This window comes from Pezoporus wallicus, unplaced genomic scaffold (assembly GCF_028554395.1).
Source record: "Pezoporus wallicus isolate ANWC-B61680 ecotype Strahan unplaced genomic scaffold, APGP_CSIRO_Pwel_v1 contig_14749, whole genome shotgun sequence".
NCBI lineage: Eukaryota > Metazoa > Chordata > Aves > Psittaciformes > Psittacidae > Pezoporus > Pezoporus wallicus.
Genome location: NW_026637423.1, coordinates 13,914 through 30,420, shown reverse-complemented (window position 1 = coordinate 30,420; position 16,507 = coordinate 13,914). Strand labels below are relative to the sequence as shown.

The following is a 16,507-nucleotide window of genomic DNA, read 5'->3' as shown; positions in this document are numbered from 1 at the left end:
AAGCAAAAAATAGCAATTGTTCATATTATTGTTTTGGTGTTGGGAGGGTTAAGGATGTAAAACATCTCATTAGTATTTATTGTTAACTTTGTTACTCAACTAGTAAGTCATTCATTTTTTTCCTCTCCTCTGCTGCTGAAAGGCAATAATTTCTGTGCTAAGTGCTGTTCTAGTGTTACTTGGCATTGTAAATAATCAATCCAATTATGTCTGACCTCTGAATTCTCTGTAGCTTGCTAGCGATCATGCATCTGGTCAGAAAACCACCTTTCAACCTAAACTGCTCATCAGGGTGTGCTACAGTTTTGTCCTTAAAAATTTGCACATTTAAACTTCAAGAGTGATTTTTCACTGTTTCCTTTACATTAATAAATCTTTCTAAAGAACATCAAGAGGCTATTTTGCATGAAGCCTATCAAATGTCTGTGAATTGGTTAAGAGACAACTTTATCAAGAAAGGTTCCTTAATGTGATCACTCATCAATAATTTCATGCTGTACAAAGGTACTTTGATATTATTACAGAAAACACTGTATGCAATCTTATGCCATCTCTGACATAGAGAGTTAAACTGTCTTCTCTACATGTATACCTAGTAGCATATTCACTCACACTGTTGTTTTTGGCATTAGAAAATGGAACATTTTCTTAAAAAAGGTACATATGATCTGGAACCTTGCTTTTTTTTTCTCATTTGGCAGTTGATTCAATCAGGTCAGTTTCCAATCCATCTGTTTGGCATTTCAATTGGTATCTTATGCTTCAAAAGTATTGGTTTTATTAAAAGCCAGATTTGGCAAGATTTTATACAACAGAAATATTTTTTTTTTTTTCTACTGTGGAAAAACACATTTTAAAAAAGTTCTAACTTAAGAAAAAATGCACACAACCATAACACTACCACCCCACCCCCACCCCACTGTTTCAGGCTGTAGCCACTGGGAAAAATGTAGTGTCCATGACATTTGTTTGACATTTGTGAATAAAGAGAAAATAATGGCACATGGCAATTAAAAAGAGATTCTATAATAGTCCATGAACATCCCAGGTTTGTGTCTTTAATTATTTCATTACTGTTTTCTATGCATCTTTCTGAACTATGAAAGACATTAATATTTTGCAATTCCAATATTCTAGCCTCAGAAGTGAAGACAGAATGAAAACACCGATCTCAAGAACTTAAAAGTCACACTATGAATACTTTTGCTCCTTCAGAGAAAGTACGTTCTGTAAAATTTGAATGAGTGATAACTTCAGTTTAGATGATAGCATTTTTCCTGAACAAATCACTCAACAGAAAATATTTTACCAAGGAATTGTACTGGGAAAACAGCCATTGTACCTTTGAAAACATAAGGAAGGGGGGAGTGAGAAAAGGTCAGGGAAAGAGGAAACCAGCTTGATTTTGTTTCAATAGCAAAAAACTATTACCCTTTGTGAGTGTACTACCGAGAATTTAAAACACATTGAGTCACAAGGTTTTGCCTAAAAATAAGAAAATGTGCTGTGAATGTACTCCAGCATCTTTTGGTTTTCCTCCATATAGTTTAAATAAAATCGTAATATTAACTAGAAATTCTTTGGACATTCACAGAGTCCAGGCTGGCAATAAATTAACATTATGCAATTTGTTTTCACAGATAATACAGTCCCTCTTGTTTATCTTCAATCATGCAAAGGTGGTCTTGGAGGGCCTCCTAGGCACAATTAGACCAGGTTGTACTCCTTTAGGTTTAACTGTAGGATTGTGTCCTTGACAGCAGCAAAGACAAAGCGTATATTCTCTGTGTCTGTAGCACATGTGAAGTGGGAGTAGATAATTTTGTCACTATCTGGATTCAGGTCTACAAACATCTTCAAGATGAACTCTCGTGCTGCTTGTGCATCCCGTTGTGGTCCTGATAATTAAGAAGAGAAAGAAAGTTTTTCCTAAAGTCAATTCAATATTTGAGCTTCTTTAGGAAGGGAAGCTTAGGAGCAGAAAACAGAAGAGAGACTCAGTCTGCGATCCTCATGTAAGAGAAAAAGGGAAAGTTTTTACTAATAAATACTACCATATACTATTTTTTCCCAGCAAGAACCATTAAAAAATAAAAATGGAAGGAGATTCCAGAGTAAGAGCTGCTCTTTTCCTGCTGACTGTCCTCTTTCTTCTATAAGATGTTTAAAATAGAGATGTGAAATTGATGATCTATAACCACATGAAATGAACAACAGAATAGTTGCTTTATATTAAAAAATATTTTAAAAATAATAGAATTGGCCCATTTTCAGTCTATATTTACAATATTTAAACTATACTTAAGTACATTCTTTTAAAATGGAGCATAATGAAGTTACATCCTAAACTGGTCTGACACCATTGCCAATAGGTGTTTCATTTACTTTAGTGACAGTCTACATGCTTGATAGTTGAAGCTGTTCAATTGAAAAAGGTTAATGTTCTAAGAAATCAATTATCTAAATTATATATAGGAATCCTATTAAATCTAAATTAAGCCTGTAATTCTCAGAAAACAAAGTCTATGCAGCCAAACTGCATGTTCTGCTTTGTGCAAGACAGAAGGCAAAATAATGACTTCCAATCTAGAACAGTGAGGATTTGTTTATGTTCACAGCCAAAAGAGCAGCACAGAAGCAGCAAACGTTAGCCGAAAGCTATTGTTTTCCTATACTGCAATTATGTTTCAGTGCAATTAGAGAATAATTAGGCCATTATTCCCTTGCCCTCCTGTTTCTGCAACGTGGGTTTCTACAGAACAGGTATGTTTGCTGTGCCTCCTCCTATCTCCTCATTAGTCCTGGTCTCATTACATGACTATAAATACCAGTGCTCAGCTGTTATACTGTTCTGTCCTTCAGTGGTTATGAGATCTGTACTTAGGGGGTTAGCATGTACCCACATAACTTTCAGTAACTACACAATAAAACTTATTTTTAATACTTAAATACAATTGTGAACATTTCTAATTTGGATAACTGCAAAAATTAGTCAGCAAAGAAAGCACAGGAGAGAAATCATACGCTTTCTAATAGCTATTGGTTTCAAGGCCTTGTGGAAGGAGAACATGATTCTATAATATCTTGGCGCGTGCACATGAATATCATAGAATCATAGAATGGTTTGGGTTCAAAGGGACCTTAAAGATCATCTAGTTCCAACCCCTCTGCCATGGGCAGGGTAACCTTCCACTACATCAGGTTGCTCAAAGCACCATCCAACTTGGCCTTGAACACACATATGCATATATACATGTGTGTGTGTGTGCATTTATGCACACATGCATGTATGTATAAATGTATATAGACGGTTACACAGACCATACATTTACTGAGATGTAGAGAAGAACATGTGAACAGATAAGAAGTCCTCTGAGATAGGACAGAGAAGAATATTCAAAATTTTTAACATTTCCTCACAACAGATTGTAGCCTTTAGCTTCAGCACATATTCTATAGAAACAGCAGAGACAATAAATTTCACTACTATGTTTTTACTCTTAATAAGTTTAAATGTTTGTAAAGGAGATGCCTAGACTTTCAAAGACAGAATTTTCTTCAAAATATGCCATTTATTGTTTTAATCAAATTCCTAGAATTTTGTTAAACAGTTTTACAGTGAGTAGATACAGGTAGGGTAGGTCGTGCCTCTCAAAATCTATTGCACTATTCAAAGCCCCTATCCAAATTTTGTTTACCTAATAAAATGTCTGCTGATTAGCATGGAAATCAATTTTTTTTTTTTTTTTGACTGGAGTTCATGTATGTAAACCTGAGGTTAAAAAGAAAGTTTGACACCTCGGTAATTTAGAAAAACGGAATGAGCCAATGTTAGATTTACAATGCCAAATGTTTGAGGCCAGGTTGGACAGAGCCTTGGGTGACACGGTTTGGTGCAAGTTGTCCCTGCCCATGGAAGGGGGTTGAAACTAGATTATTTTAATGTCCTTTCCAGATGTTAAGGTCCTACTCCAATAGTTTTTGTGGAAGTACATGTATATTTATAGTTAGAATTAGTCTTCACTACTTTCTGAATCCTGATTGTTTACACATTACAGAATGCTTGAAGTTGGAAGGGGCCTCTGGAGATTATCTAATCCAACCTCACTGTTTAAGCAAGATCAGCTAGAGAAGGTCACCCAGGAATACTAATAAGGAGTTAATAACAGTAAGAAATTAATTATCCTAATATTTATCCTTGAGGCTTAAGTTGGCTATTTATCACTTACTCCAAAATAAATTCACTGCACTTGCTCCTCATTGTAAATATGAGTGACAAATTTAACAAAACAGTCTTTAACTCAGAAATTCAAATTGTAATATTTTCCTAAAGAAGTCCATTACTTTACAATAGCATTCTATTAGTATTTAAGCTACAGCTTCTTTTGCTATGCAATATACACAATACTCCAAGTAAGGTCTCACGAGAGCAGAGCAGAGGGGCAGGATCACCTCCTTCGGCCTGCTGGTCACACTCTTTTTGATGCAGCCCAGCACACGGTTGGCTTTCTGGGCTTCAAGCCCACACTGAAGCCATCTCATATTCAGTTTCTCATTGACCAACACCCCCAAGTCCTTCTCCACAGGGCTGCTCTGAATCTCTTCTCTGCCCAGCCTGTAGCTGTGCCTGGGCTTGCTCCGACCTAGGTGTAGGACCTTACACTTGGCATGGTTAAAATTCATAAGGTTGTCATCAGCCCACCTCACAAGCGTGCCAAGGTCCCTCTGGATGTCATGCCTTCCCTCCAGCATATCAAACGAACCACACAACTTGGTGTTGTTGGCAAGCTTGCTGAGGGTGCGTTCAATCGCACGGTCCATGTTGCCAACAAAGATGTTGAACAGGATCAGTCCCAGTGCTGACCCCTGAGGGACACGTCTTGTTACTAGTCTCCAAGTGGACATTGATCCATTTATGACAACTTTTTTTTATTTTTATTTTTATTTCAATTTTTTTTTTTAATTTTTATTTCTAAACCAAGAAAATTGTGTCAACGAAGCAATGTTTAGGTCACTTAAGCAAGCCTCAGCTCAGCAGAACCTGGTCCTTTGGGTGACTTCAACTACCCAGACATTTGTTGGAAGAACAATGCAGCAGCCCATGTCATCCATCAAGTTCCTGGAATGCATAGAGGACTGCTTCCTCCCGCAAATGCTTTCAACAGTGTCCCACACGACAACCTTGTCTCTAAATTGGAGACACATCAATTTGGTGGATGGACTACTCGGTGGATAAAGAGTTGGTTGGATTGCTGCACGCAAAGTGTTGTCATAAATGGCTCAATGTCCAGCTGGAGACTAGTAACAAGCGGTGTCCCTCAGGGGTCAGCGCTGGGACTGATCCTGTTCAACATCTTTGTTGGCAACATGGACGGTGGGATTGAACGCATCCTCAGCAAGTTTTCTGATGACACCAAGATGTGTTGTTCAGTTGATATGCTGTAGGAAAGGGATGCCATCCAGAGGGGCTTTGACAGTCTCAAGAGGTGGGCCAATGCTTTCACGTCTTCCTTCTTCCCTCCAGGGCTTTATCCTATGGTACTCCACCAAGCAGATCCCTCAAGAGGCCTAAGTCTGCTCTTCTGAAGTCCATGGCAGTGAGCTTGGTGTGCAACTTCCTTGCCCCCTAAGGATCTCAAACTCCACCATTTCATGGTCACGGCAGCCAAGGCTGCCCTTGAGCTCCATATTCCCCTCCACCCCCACCCTGTTTGTGAGGACAAGGTCCAGCATAGACCCCGTCCTCTTTGCTTCCTCTATCACTTGGAGTAGGATACCTGAGATAAAACCTGATAACCTGCTGCAATAAAATGACTGGCTTGGTAGATGAGGGGAGAGGGTCAATACTGGGTCCAGTCCTGTTTAACATCTTTAATGATCTGGATGATGGAGAAGAGTGTACCATCAGTAAGTTTCCTGATGGCACAAAACTGGGAGGCATGGCTGCCATCCAGAGGGACTTCAAAAAACTGGAGTAATGGGCTGACAGGAACCTAGTGAAGTTTGACAAGAGGAAGTGCTACATCCTGCACCTGAGGAGGAACAAGCCCAACAAGTGCCTGGGGGTACTGGTGAACACCAAGTGGAACATGAGCCAGCAATGTGCCCTTGCCACAAAGAAGGCTAATGGTATCCTCGGCTGCATTAGGAGGAATGTTGTCAGCATGTCTAGAGATGTGATCCTTCTGCTCTATTGAGCACTGGTGAGGCCACACCTGGAGCTCCATGTCCAGATTTGGGGCTCCCCAGTACAAGAGAGATGTGGACATTCTGGAGAGAGTCCAAAGGGCCACAAAGATGATTAAAGAACTGGAGGAAAGGCTGAGAAACCTGCAAATGTTTACACTAGAGAAGAGAAGGCTCAGGCAGGGATCTCATGGATTTGTACAAATACCCGAAGGAAGGGTATAAAGAAGATGGGCCACGGTGTTGTCAGTGGTGCCCAGTGACAGGACAAGAAGCAATGGGAACAATCTGAAACACAGGAGATTCCATATGAACATCAGGAAATGCTTTTACGCTGTGAGGGTGACTGAGCACTGGAAAAAGTTTCTCAGAGAACCAGAGAACACTGTATTGGAAGGGACCTCAAGGCTCAACTGGTTCAACCATAAGGATCATCTGGTCCAGCCTTTCTAGTCAAGCATGATCTAGACTACATGTCCCAGCATGCTGTCCAGGCAAATCTCGGATCTTGACCCAGAGGTATTCACTAGGGTTTCCATAATTGCTGTTGTTGACTTCAGTTGTGGAGTCTCTCTCCTTGGAGATATTTAAAAGCCTTGAACAGGTGACCTTGTTTGAGAAGGGATGTTGGACCAGATGATCTCTAGAGGTTCCTTCCAACTTGAGTATGGTCTGATCCTGCAGACTGTTCACTGTGAACACATCCTTTCCTCCCAAACAGGGAAAAACTGTAACTTTTTCCTTTTATCACTCTCTAGTTTTGAAAATGAAATATTTAAATTTTTTTTTTGTAGCTTTTGAATATATTTTTCACTCACTGGTGAGACAAAAGAGATATTATTGTATGAATCTGATTTTTTTTTCTCTGTTACCAAAGCCTCCACTCAGTTACCTTACAATACCTAACTTTTCACCTCAGGAGAACTTTCTGAAAGTACAGGTTCCTTAGAATCTGTGTGTTCCACATAATGCTTTCTGTGACAAGCACATTTAAAAAAAAAAAAGCTATTTTTAATTATTTCATCTTTTTCATATATTTGTTAAAAAAACACGACCAGCAAAACATTCAACTGCAAACTAATCATTTGGTGCATAAGTAGTTTTTTAAGAAGAAAATGGGTGCAATTAAGAATGAGTAATAATTATTGTCCTAAGAACCTTTAAGCAAAATATGGACAAGGCTATTACATTTTGTCATTACCACTGTGTAAATGGGGCATGAGCTTCAGTGGCAATATACTTACCATCATACTCTGGGAAATAATCAACTAAATGGGAGTACATAATTTTCTCCTCTAAGAGATCTTTTTTATTTAAGAACAGAATGACTGAAGAATTCTGGAACCATGGATATGTGATAATTGTCCTAAAAAGTGCTTTGCTTTCTTCCATTCGATTCTGGAATAAAGAAAAGAGATTAATTTATGCGGTCATGAAAATTTAAATAATTTTTTAATCAATCTATGCAATTCAATTTTATTTGATAAACAGATGCATTTCATGTTTTTCACCTTCTTACTGAAATGTAACTGATTCATGTAAAATGCATAGGTAAGTGGCAAAATTAAATATGCATGCAGTTTCCTTTTGGACAGCTCAGACATGATAGCTGCAACAGGTACGGTTGCAAATACTGATTAGGCACAGCTCTGATCAGTCAACAAATTCGTGGGTACTGAAATGCATGTGGTTCAAGGCAGAGACAACAGGATGCAATAACCAAGTTTAAAAAAATCTTATTTATTTTGCATGACTTTCCTGGACTTTAAATGCAAGTAATCCTTATTTTTTTGAAAGAGAACAGCTTTAAAACAGTTCCAGAAAAATTTGGAATTTTCCCACTGATAATCAGAGAATATTTCCCCAAATTAAAGGCTTATGACACAAAAACTTACAAATAGTAAATTTGTTTCTAGGACCATTTGGTCAGCCTTTACTTAAGCCTTGCTTAATAACTCCTAAAAAGTATTTTGCATTATAGTGGAAATGTAAGCTAGTGAAGCATACAGTTCTGCTGTATGCCCCTTACAAAGGGATTTCTGACACTAAAATTCTGTTATGTTTTGATACGGTTCTGAACTGTTAGTCAGACATGATGCAGTTAATACAGAGACAAAACAAATTGAATTCAGTACTAGGAATTAACTCAACTTCTTTCTTGATTTGGAAAACTCTAACAAAGGCCTGATTAGCTACTTATGGATTTTTTTTTTTAGGATCTACTTCCTGAAAACCTTCATGGAGCTCAGATTGTCCTTTCATCAATTCTCCAGGATACAGGGGAGGACCCTAAAAAGGCTAGGAGGATTAGCCAAGTTTATAAATGGTTAGAACAGTGGTGCCATAGTCAGGGGTTTGGGTATCTTGAACATGGGACCCAAGTTAGTAGGCCAGGTCTACTGGGGCTGGTGGAGCTGGTCTGACAAAGGGGAAGAGCGGTTTTGAGAGGAGGATTGCCAGACTGGTCAAGGATGCTTTAAATTAGATGTGTTGGGGGAGGGGGCATCATTCCATCCCAACACATCCAGTCAGTTGCCAGCACCTATAATAAATGCTTGGAGCAATGTAGAGATATTGCAGTGTCTCCAGCCAATGAGCCCGCTTCATTTGGAGCTTGGCTCAGATGCTTCTATACAAACGCCCGTAGCATGGGGAACAAACAGGAGGAATTAGAGGTGTGTGCATGTCTACAGGGGTATGATATAATAGGCATCACAGAAACATGGTGGGATGGCTCCTATGACTGGAGTGTTGGAATGGAAGGCTACAGGACCAGTAGGTGGGGAGGGAAAGTTGCTATTTATATCAGTGATAGGCTGGAAAGTATGGAACTCTGTCTGGGGACAGGTGAGCAGTCAACAGAGAGTTTGTGGGTCAGGGTTAAAGGGAGAACAGCAATGGGAGGCATTACTGTGGGGATCTGTGACAGACCACCTGATCAAGAGGAATCTGTGGATGAAGCACTCTACAGACAGATAGGAACAGCCTCACGCTCACAGGCCCTTGTTCTCATGGGGGACTTCAACCACCCTGATATCTGTTGGAGTTACGGTACGGCCCGGTACAAGCAACCCAGGAGGTTCCTCAATTGTGTGGAAGACAACTTCCTTCTGCAAGTAATAGAGGAGCCAACAAGGAGAGGTGCCATGCTTGACCTCCTGCTCACCAACAGGGATCGGCTGTCTGGAAACATGATGTTCCAGGGCTGGGTTTAAACCACGACACCTTGGTTGCACCGATAACGAGATGGTCACAGTTGAGATCCTCAGGACAGTGAAAAGAGCCTGCAGCAAGCTCACTGCCCTGGACTTCAAGAGAGCAGACTTTGGCCTCTTCAGGAACCTGCTCAGTAAGGTTCCAAGGGATATAGCCCTAGAGGGCAGGGGGGCCCAAGATTGTTGGTTGATATTCAGGGATCACCTTCTGCAAGCTCAGGAGTGCTGCATCCCAACTACAAGGAAGAGCAGCAGGAGGGCCAGGCGACCTTCTTGGATGGATAAGGAGCTCCTGAGGAAAATTTGAAGGAAAAAAGAGGCTTACAAAAGGCAGAAGCAAGGACAGGCGGCCTGGGAAGAATACAGGGAAGGTGTCTGGGAAGCTAGAGACCAGGTTAGGAAAGCTAAGGCCCAGTTAGACTTAAACTTGGTCAGGGATGTTAAGGATAACAGGAAGGGATTCTATAGGTACGTAGCGAATAAAAGACAGACTAGGGACAACATAGGCCCCCTCTGGAAGCTATCAGGAGAACTGGCTACCCTGGATTTGTAGAAGTCTGAGGTTCTTAATGACTACTTTCCCTCAGTCTTCACTGGCAAAGTCTCTGACCACACAACCCAAGTCTTGGAAGGTAGACGCAGGGACTGTGAGAATGAAGACCCTAGGCACACTGTAGGAGAGGATCTGGTTTGAGACCATCTTAAGAACCTGAACGTATATATATGTGGGAGAGCGATGGTGTATTGAAAATGTGGGATCTGAGCACGACGTGAATGGTATGGAATAAGGGGTGGATAATGTCCTGGGTTCAGCAGTAGCAGTCATGTTTTTCCTTTGTGGTAGCTGGTGCAGTGCTGTGTTTTGACTTCCAGCCTGGGAACAGTGTTGGTGAAGCCGATGTTTTCGGTTGTTGCTAAGTGATGTTTATCCTGACCAAGGACTTTGTGAGGCTCATGCTCTGCCAGGGAGGAGGGGAAGCTGTGAGGAAGCAGAGACAGGACACCTGATCCAAACTAGACAAAGAGGTATTCCATACCACAGCACATCATGCCCGGGGTGGGGGGTAACTGGGAGTTACCCGGAAGGACATGGGCTTCCGGGTGGGACTCGTTTCTTGGCCCGTGGTATCGTATTCTCTTCCCTTGTTATTTTCCCTTATCATCGTTGTAGTTGGTAGTAGCAGTGGTGATTTGTGTTGTACATTGGTTGCTGGACTGTTCTTGTCTCAACCCCTAGGAGTTGCAATCTTTCGATCCTCCTTCCCGTTCCTCCTTTGGAGAAGGCTGAGGTTCTCAATTACTTCTTTGCCTCAGTCTTCACGGGCAAGTGCTGTGACCGTGCTGCCCAAGTCTTGGAAGGCAAACACAGGGACTGCGAGAATGAAGACCTTAGGCCCACTGTAGGAGAGGATCAGAGTCAAGATTATTTTAAGAACCTGAATGGAAACAAGTCCATGGGACCTGATGAAATCCATCCGTGGGTCCTGAAGGAGCTGGAAAATGAAGTTACTAAGCCACTGTTTATCATATTTGAAAAATTGTGTCAGTCAGGGGAAGTTCCAGACATCTGGAAAAAGGGTAATATAACCCCCATTTTCAAGAAGGGGAAAATGGATGATCCAGGGAATTACAGACCAGTCAGTCTCACCTCTGTGCCTGGAAAAATCTTGGAGCAGATTCTCCTGGAAGGCATGCTAAGGCACATGAAAAACAACTAGGTGGTTGGTGACAGCCAGCATGGCTTCACTAAGAGGAAATACTGCCTGACCAATTTGATGGCCTTCTATGTTGGGGCTATGGAACTTATGGACAGGGGTAGAGCCGTTGATGTCATCTACCTGGACTTGTGCAAAGCATTTGGCACTGTCCCACACGACATCCTTGTCTCTAAACTGAGGAGAAATCAATTTGATAGGAGGACCACTCAGTGGATAAAGAACTGGCTGGATGGCCACATGCAAAGAGTTGTGATCAACAGCTGAATGTCCAGCTGGAGACCAGTAATGAGTGGTGTCCCTCAGGGATCAGTATTGGGACCGGTCTTGTTCAACATCTTTGTCAGTGACATCGACAATGGAATTGAGTACGCCCTCCGCAAGTTTGCTGATGACACCAAGTTGTGTGGTTCAGTCGATATGCTGGAGGGAAGGGATGCCACCCAGAGACCTTGACACACTTGTGAGATGCGCCAATACCGAGCTCATGAAGTTCAACCAAGACAAGTGCAAGGTCCTACACCTGGGTCAGGGCAATCCCAGCCACAGCTACAGGCTGGGCAGAGAAGACATTCAGAGCTTCCCTGAAGAAAAGGACTTGGGGTGTTGGTTGATGATGAACTTAACATGAGCCGGCAGTGTGTGCTCACAGCCCAGAAATCCAGCCGTGTGCTGGGCTGCATCAAAAGGAGCATGACCAGCAGGTCGAAGGGGATGATCCTGCCCCGCTACTCTGCTCTCGTGAGACCTCACTTGGAGTATTGTGTACAGTTCTGGCATCCTCAACATAAAAAGGACATGGTACTGTTAGAACAAGTCCAGAGGAGGGGCACGAGTATGATAAGGGGGCTGGAGCACCTCCCGTATGAACATAGGCTGAGAAAGTTTGGGCTGTTCAGCCTGGAGAAGAGAAGGCTGTGTGGAGACCTAATAGCCGCCTTCCAGCATCTGAAGAGGGGGGTATAGAGATGATGGGGATGGACTCTTCATTAGGGTCTGTAGTGACAGGACAAGGGGTAATGGGTTCAAATTTCAACAGGGGAAGTTTAAATAGGATATAAGAAAGAAATTCTTTACTGTTAGGGTGGTGAGGCACTGGAATGGGTTGCTCAAGGATGTTGTGAATGCTCCATCCCTGGCAGTGTTCAAGGCCAGGTTGGACATAGCTTTGGGTGACATGTTTTAGTGTGAGGTGACCCTGCCCATGTCAGGGGGATAGGAACTAGATGATCTTAAGGTCCTTTCCAATCTTAACTATTCTATGATTCTATGACCTAAAATAACAGTTTCACAACCAAACAGGCCTCCAGAGAACAAAATCAAGGAAGTAAATGATGCATATGTAGCTGTTGCTGATCCAAAGTATCATAGAAGCATAGATAGAATAATTTCTGTTGGAAAAGATCCTTAAGATCGTGCAGTCTAACTGTTAACACTACCAAGTCCACCAGTAAACCATGTCCCTAAGCACCACATCTACATGTTTTTTAAGCACTTCCAGGGATGGTGACTCAACCACTTCCCCAGGCAACCTGTTCCGATGCTTGACATCCTTTTTGGTGAAGTTATTTTTCTCTCATCCTACTGCTTGTTACTTGGGAAAAGAGACTGACACCCACCTTACTGCAACCTCCTTTCAGGCAGTCGTAGCAAGTGAAAAGGTTTCCCCTAAGCCTCCTTTTCTCCAGGGTAAACAACTGCAGTTCCATCAGCCACTCCTCATAAGAACTATCCCCTAGACCCTTCACCATCATTGCTGCACTGCTTTGATCATGTTCCAGCACCTCAATGCCTTTCTTGTAGTGAGGGGCTGTCCTGGGTTTAGCAGTAGCAGTCAATTTTTCTCCTTCGTGGTAGCTGGTGCAGTGCTGTGTTTTGACTTCCAGCCTGGGAACAGTGCTGATAATACTGATGTTTTCAGTTGCTGCTAAGTAATGTTTACCCTGACCAAGGACTTTGTGAGCCTCATGCTCTGCCAGGGAGGAGAGGAAGCCGGGAGGAAGCAGAGACAGGACACCTGACCCAAGCTAGCCAAAGAGGTATTCCATACCACAGAACATCATGCCTGGGGTGGTAACTAGGAGTTACCTGGAAGGACACACAGTCTTCTGGGTCGGACTCATTTCTCGGTGGGTGGTATTGTATTCTCTTCCCTTGTTATTTTCTCCTATCATTGTTGTCGTTGGTGGTAGTGGTGGTGATTTGTGTTGTACATTGGTTGCTGGACTGTTCTTGTCTCAACCTGAGGGAATTGCACTCTTCTGATCCTCCTCCCCATCCCCCTGGGAGTGGGGAAGGGGAGAGCCCCCGGGGGGGGGGGGGCCCTTGATTGCTGTCAGCCTGGCACCACTCACTGGAAGTGAGTGAACAAGTTGCCTGACTGGTTTTAAACCATGATAGTTCTTTTTGGCGCCCAACATGGGGCCTGAAGGGTTGAGATAACGACAGATCTGTCCGCATTAATAGTCGCTCGTTACAATGCTGATTTATTGGCTCTCAAGGTTGTTCCTCTTGATCTCACAGTTTCAGTATATCGTATCTTACTTCCATCCGGTATTTGCTGTATTAGTGTTTTTCAAGTGTGGGGCTTGGGCTAAGGTTTTTGTCTCGTACTTTATGGTAATGACTTGTAATACAATAGAATCATTGATCATGAAACTGATCTGGCTTATGTTCCCAGTGTGGCCATCACCTTTATACTTTGGGAGGTATATAATAGAACTGCTGAGGAATTACACATCTTTTTTCTCCTCGGGTGGTCAACCTGTGAAGGAGACATTCTTTTACCCTCCCAGTCCTCCCCCCAGATCATTTACAGCATCATTTGAGAGTTTTGAAGATTTTAGTGGCCTTTTAATGCTGTTGAGACTTGTTTGCTGATCGTGATGGGGATCACCATGTTGGCACACATACAGACTACATTTTGCCCATAACTGATTTCAAGAGTTAGGCAGAGTAAGGTTTGTGCCTTGTCTGGGGTCAAAAGATGATACGGAAGTACCAAGAGATTTTCCCTGAGGCTGGACAGCCATGAGTGGCAGGGTGTGTGGGATAGTATGGGCAAGTATCTAGGTCAGTGGGCCCCTCCAATACTTTGGAATTTCACTACCGAACAACTGCAAAATCCAGAAGAATTAGTAAAACACTTAAATGAGGTGTGTGGTCATTCTGGCCCTACCAGAGATGGACAAATCATGGCAACGTGCTGGGGCTTGGCCTATGCTTACAGGGCCTTGTTCAACACTATCCAGCACCTTCAAAAGGAAAAGAATGTTGGCGGATCTGAGGGCAAAGCAACAAACAGCAGCTTCAGCACCCCCAGCAACAAGTACAGTCGCTACTCAAACTTTGGCTGCAATGAACAGCGCAGCTACCCCAGTGGCAAGTACAGCAGCTGCTCAAACTTTGACTGCAACAGACAGCGTGGCTACCCCAGCTCCAAGAAAAGCAGCTACACCACCCCCAGCAACAAGTACAGTCGCAACTGAAACCACACTGATAATCACTGCAGCCAAACCAGAGGACCAATTCGTACCAATATCGGTTGCCCCTGTACGCAAGAGAACAAGCAAAAAAGAGGCAAGAAGGGTGAAGCGAGATGAAGAAACAATGTATTCACCACCTGGTCTAGCATCTGATCAGAAGTCATCATCACATGACGAAGAAAAAGAAGAAGAGGTGACTTCTCGATCACGGACCTCAACCGAGCTGCGGAATATGCAAAAAGATTTTACCCGTCAACCATGAGAGCACATAATCACCTGGTTGCTCCGAAGCTGGGACAATGGGGCCGATGGTCACGAACTAGAACGTACAGAAGCCAAGCAGCTGGGATCACTTGCTAGAGAAGGGGGAATTGACAAAGTAAGTGCAAGAGAGAAAAAGTCCCTCAGTCTTTGGAGGCGGCTCTTGGCAGCTGAGAAAGAAAGGTTTCCATACAAGGACGATGTTATAAATCGTTTGGTAAGTGGACTACTATAGACAAAGGCATCCAGTCTCTGAGGGAATCAGCCATCATAGAGATGATCTATCACATCAAGCCGAATAACAGGGATACACCCATAGATCCAGATGAAGTTGAATGTGCACGACCCATGTGGCGAAAACTTACACAGAATGCACCGTCATCATATGCCCACTCATTGGCAACAGTAACCTGGAATGACATAGTACCACTAACAGTGGATGAAATGGTTCATAAACTCCGAGAGTTCGAAGACAATCTCACCCCTTCCATCATCTCAGCTGTGAAAAAACTGTCCCAGGACCTCAAACAATTGAGGGACGATGTATCTGATTTATCCAGCTCCTCACGTGTACCAACACACGTCTCAGCTATTAACAAAAGGTGTCCTATAGTTCGAGAGAGGAGATACAGGAGGTATACGCCACGGGGTACCCAATGGTTTTACCTGTGGGATCACAGAGAAGACATGACAAAGTGGGATGGAAAACCTACTTCAGCTTTGGAGGAACGGGTGAGTGAACTGAAGAGGGGAGCAAGGGCCAAGACTGATTGTCCCATGAGAGTTACGGCTTCAGTCTCTGGTGAGCAGTTTCCCAGATGGAGTGGAAGAGCTGATTTTACTCCAGCTCCTGTGATAACGAAGAATAATCCCTTTTACCACGACTTAAGTGGCCAACACTGCGGTGACTATTAGAGGGGCCCTGCCTCCAGCCAGGCGGAGGTAGGGGACAATCGGATTTACTGGACTGTGTGGATCAGATGGCCTGGCACATCAGTCCCACAGAAGTATAAGGCTCTAGTAGATACCGGTGCACAGTGTACCCTGATGCCATCAAGCTGTCAAGGGGTGGAACCCATCTATATTTCTGGAGTGACAGGAGGATCCCAAGAGTTGACTGTGCTGGAGGCTGAAATCAGCCTGACTGGGAGGGAATGGCAAAAGCACCCTATTGTGACTGGTCCCGAGGCTCCATGCATCCTCGGCATAGACTACATCAAGAGAGGGTACTTCAAAGACCCAAAACGGTACCGAAGGGCGTTTTGCATAGATGCCTTGGAGAGGGAGGAAATTGATCAGCTGTCCACCTTGCCTGGCCTCTCAGAGGATCCTTCTGCTGTGGGGTTGCTGAAATTTGAAGAAAAACAAGTGCCAATTACGACCACAACAGTGCAACAGCGGCAATATCGCACCAACTGAGACTCCCTGATTCCCATCCATAAGCTGATCCGCAGACTGGAGAGTCAGGGAGTGATCAGCAGGACCCGCTCGCCCTTTAATAGCCCCATATGGCCAGTGCAAAAGTCTAATGGAGAATGGAGACTAACAGTAGACTATCGTGGCCTGAATGAAGTCACACCACCATTGAGTGCTGCTGTACCGGACATGCTAGAATTTCAGTATGTACTGGAGGCCAAGGCAGCCA

The 16,507-nt window shown here is 43.2% G+C and overlaps 1 protein-coding gene across 1 annotated transcript; it reads right to left on the bottom strand.

The window, feature by feature from the left end:
• Positions 1-1,505: 1,505 nt before the first annotated feature.
• Positions 1,506-7,604, bottom strand: LOC130597109 (guanine nucleotide-binding protein G(q) subunit alpha-like). The gene is made up of 2 exons (XM_057405354.1): positions 7,431-7,604; positions 1,506-1,898 (listed from the first exon to the last, which is right to left on the bottom strand). The coding sequence occupies exons 1-2, from the start codon at positions 7,576-7,578 to the stop codon at positions 1,708-1,710; spliced, it is 339 nt and encodes a 112-aa protein (XP_057261337.1). The 5' UTR covers positions 7,579-7,604; the 3' UTR covers positions 1,506-1,707.
• Positions 7,605-16,507: the final 8,903 nt, after the last annotated feature.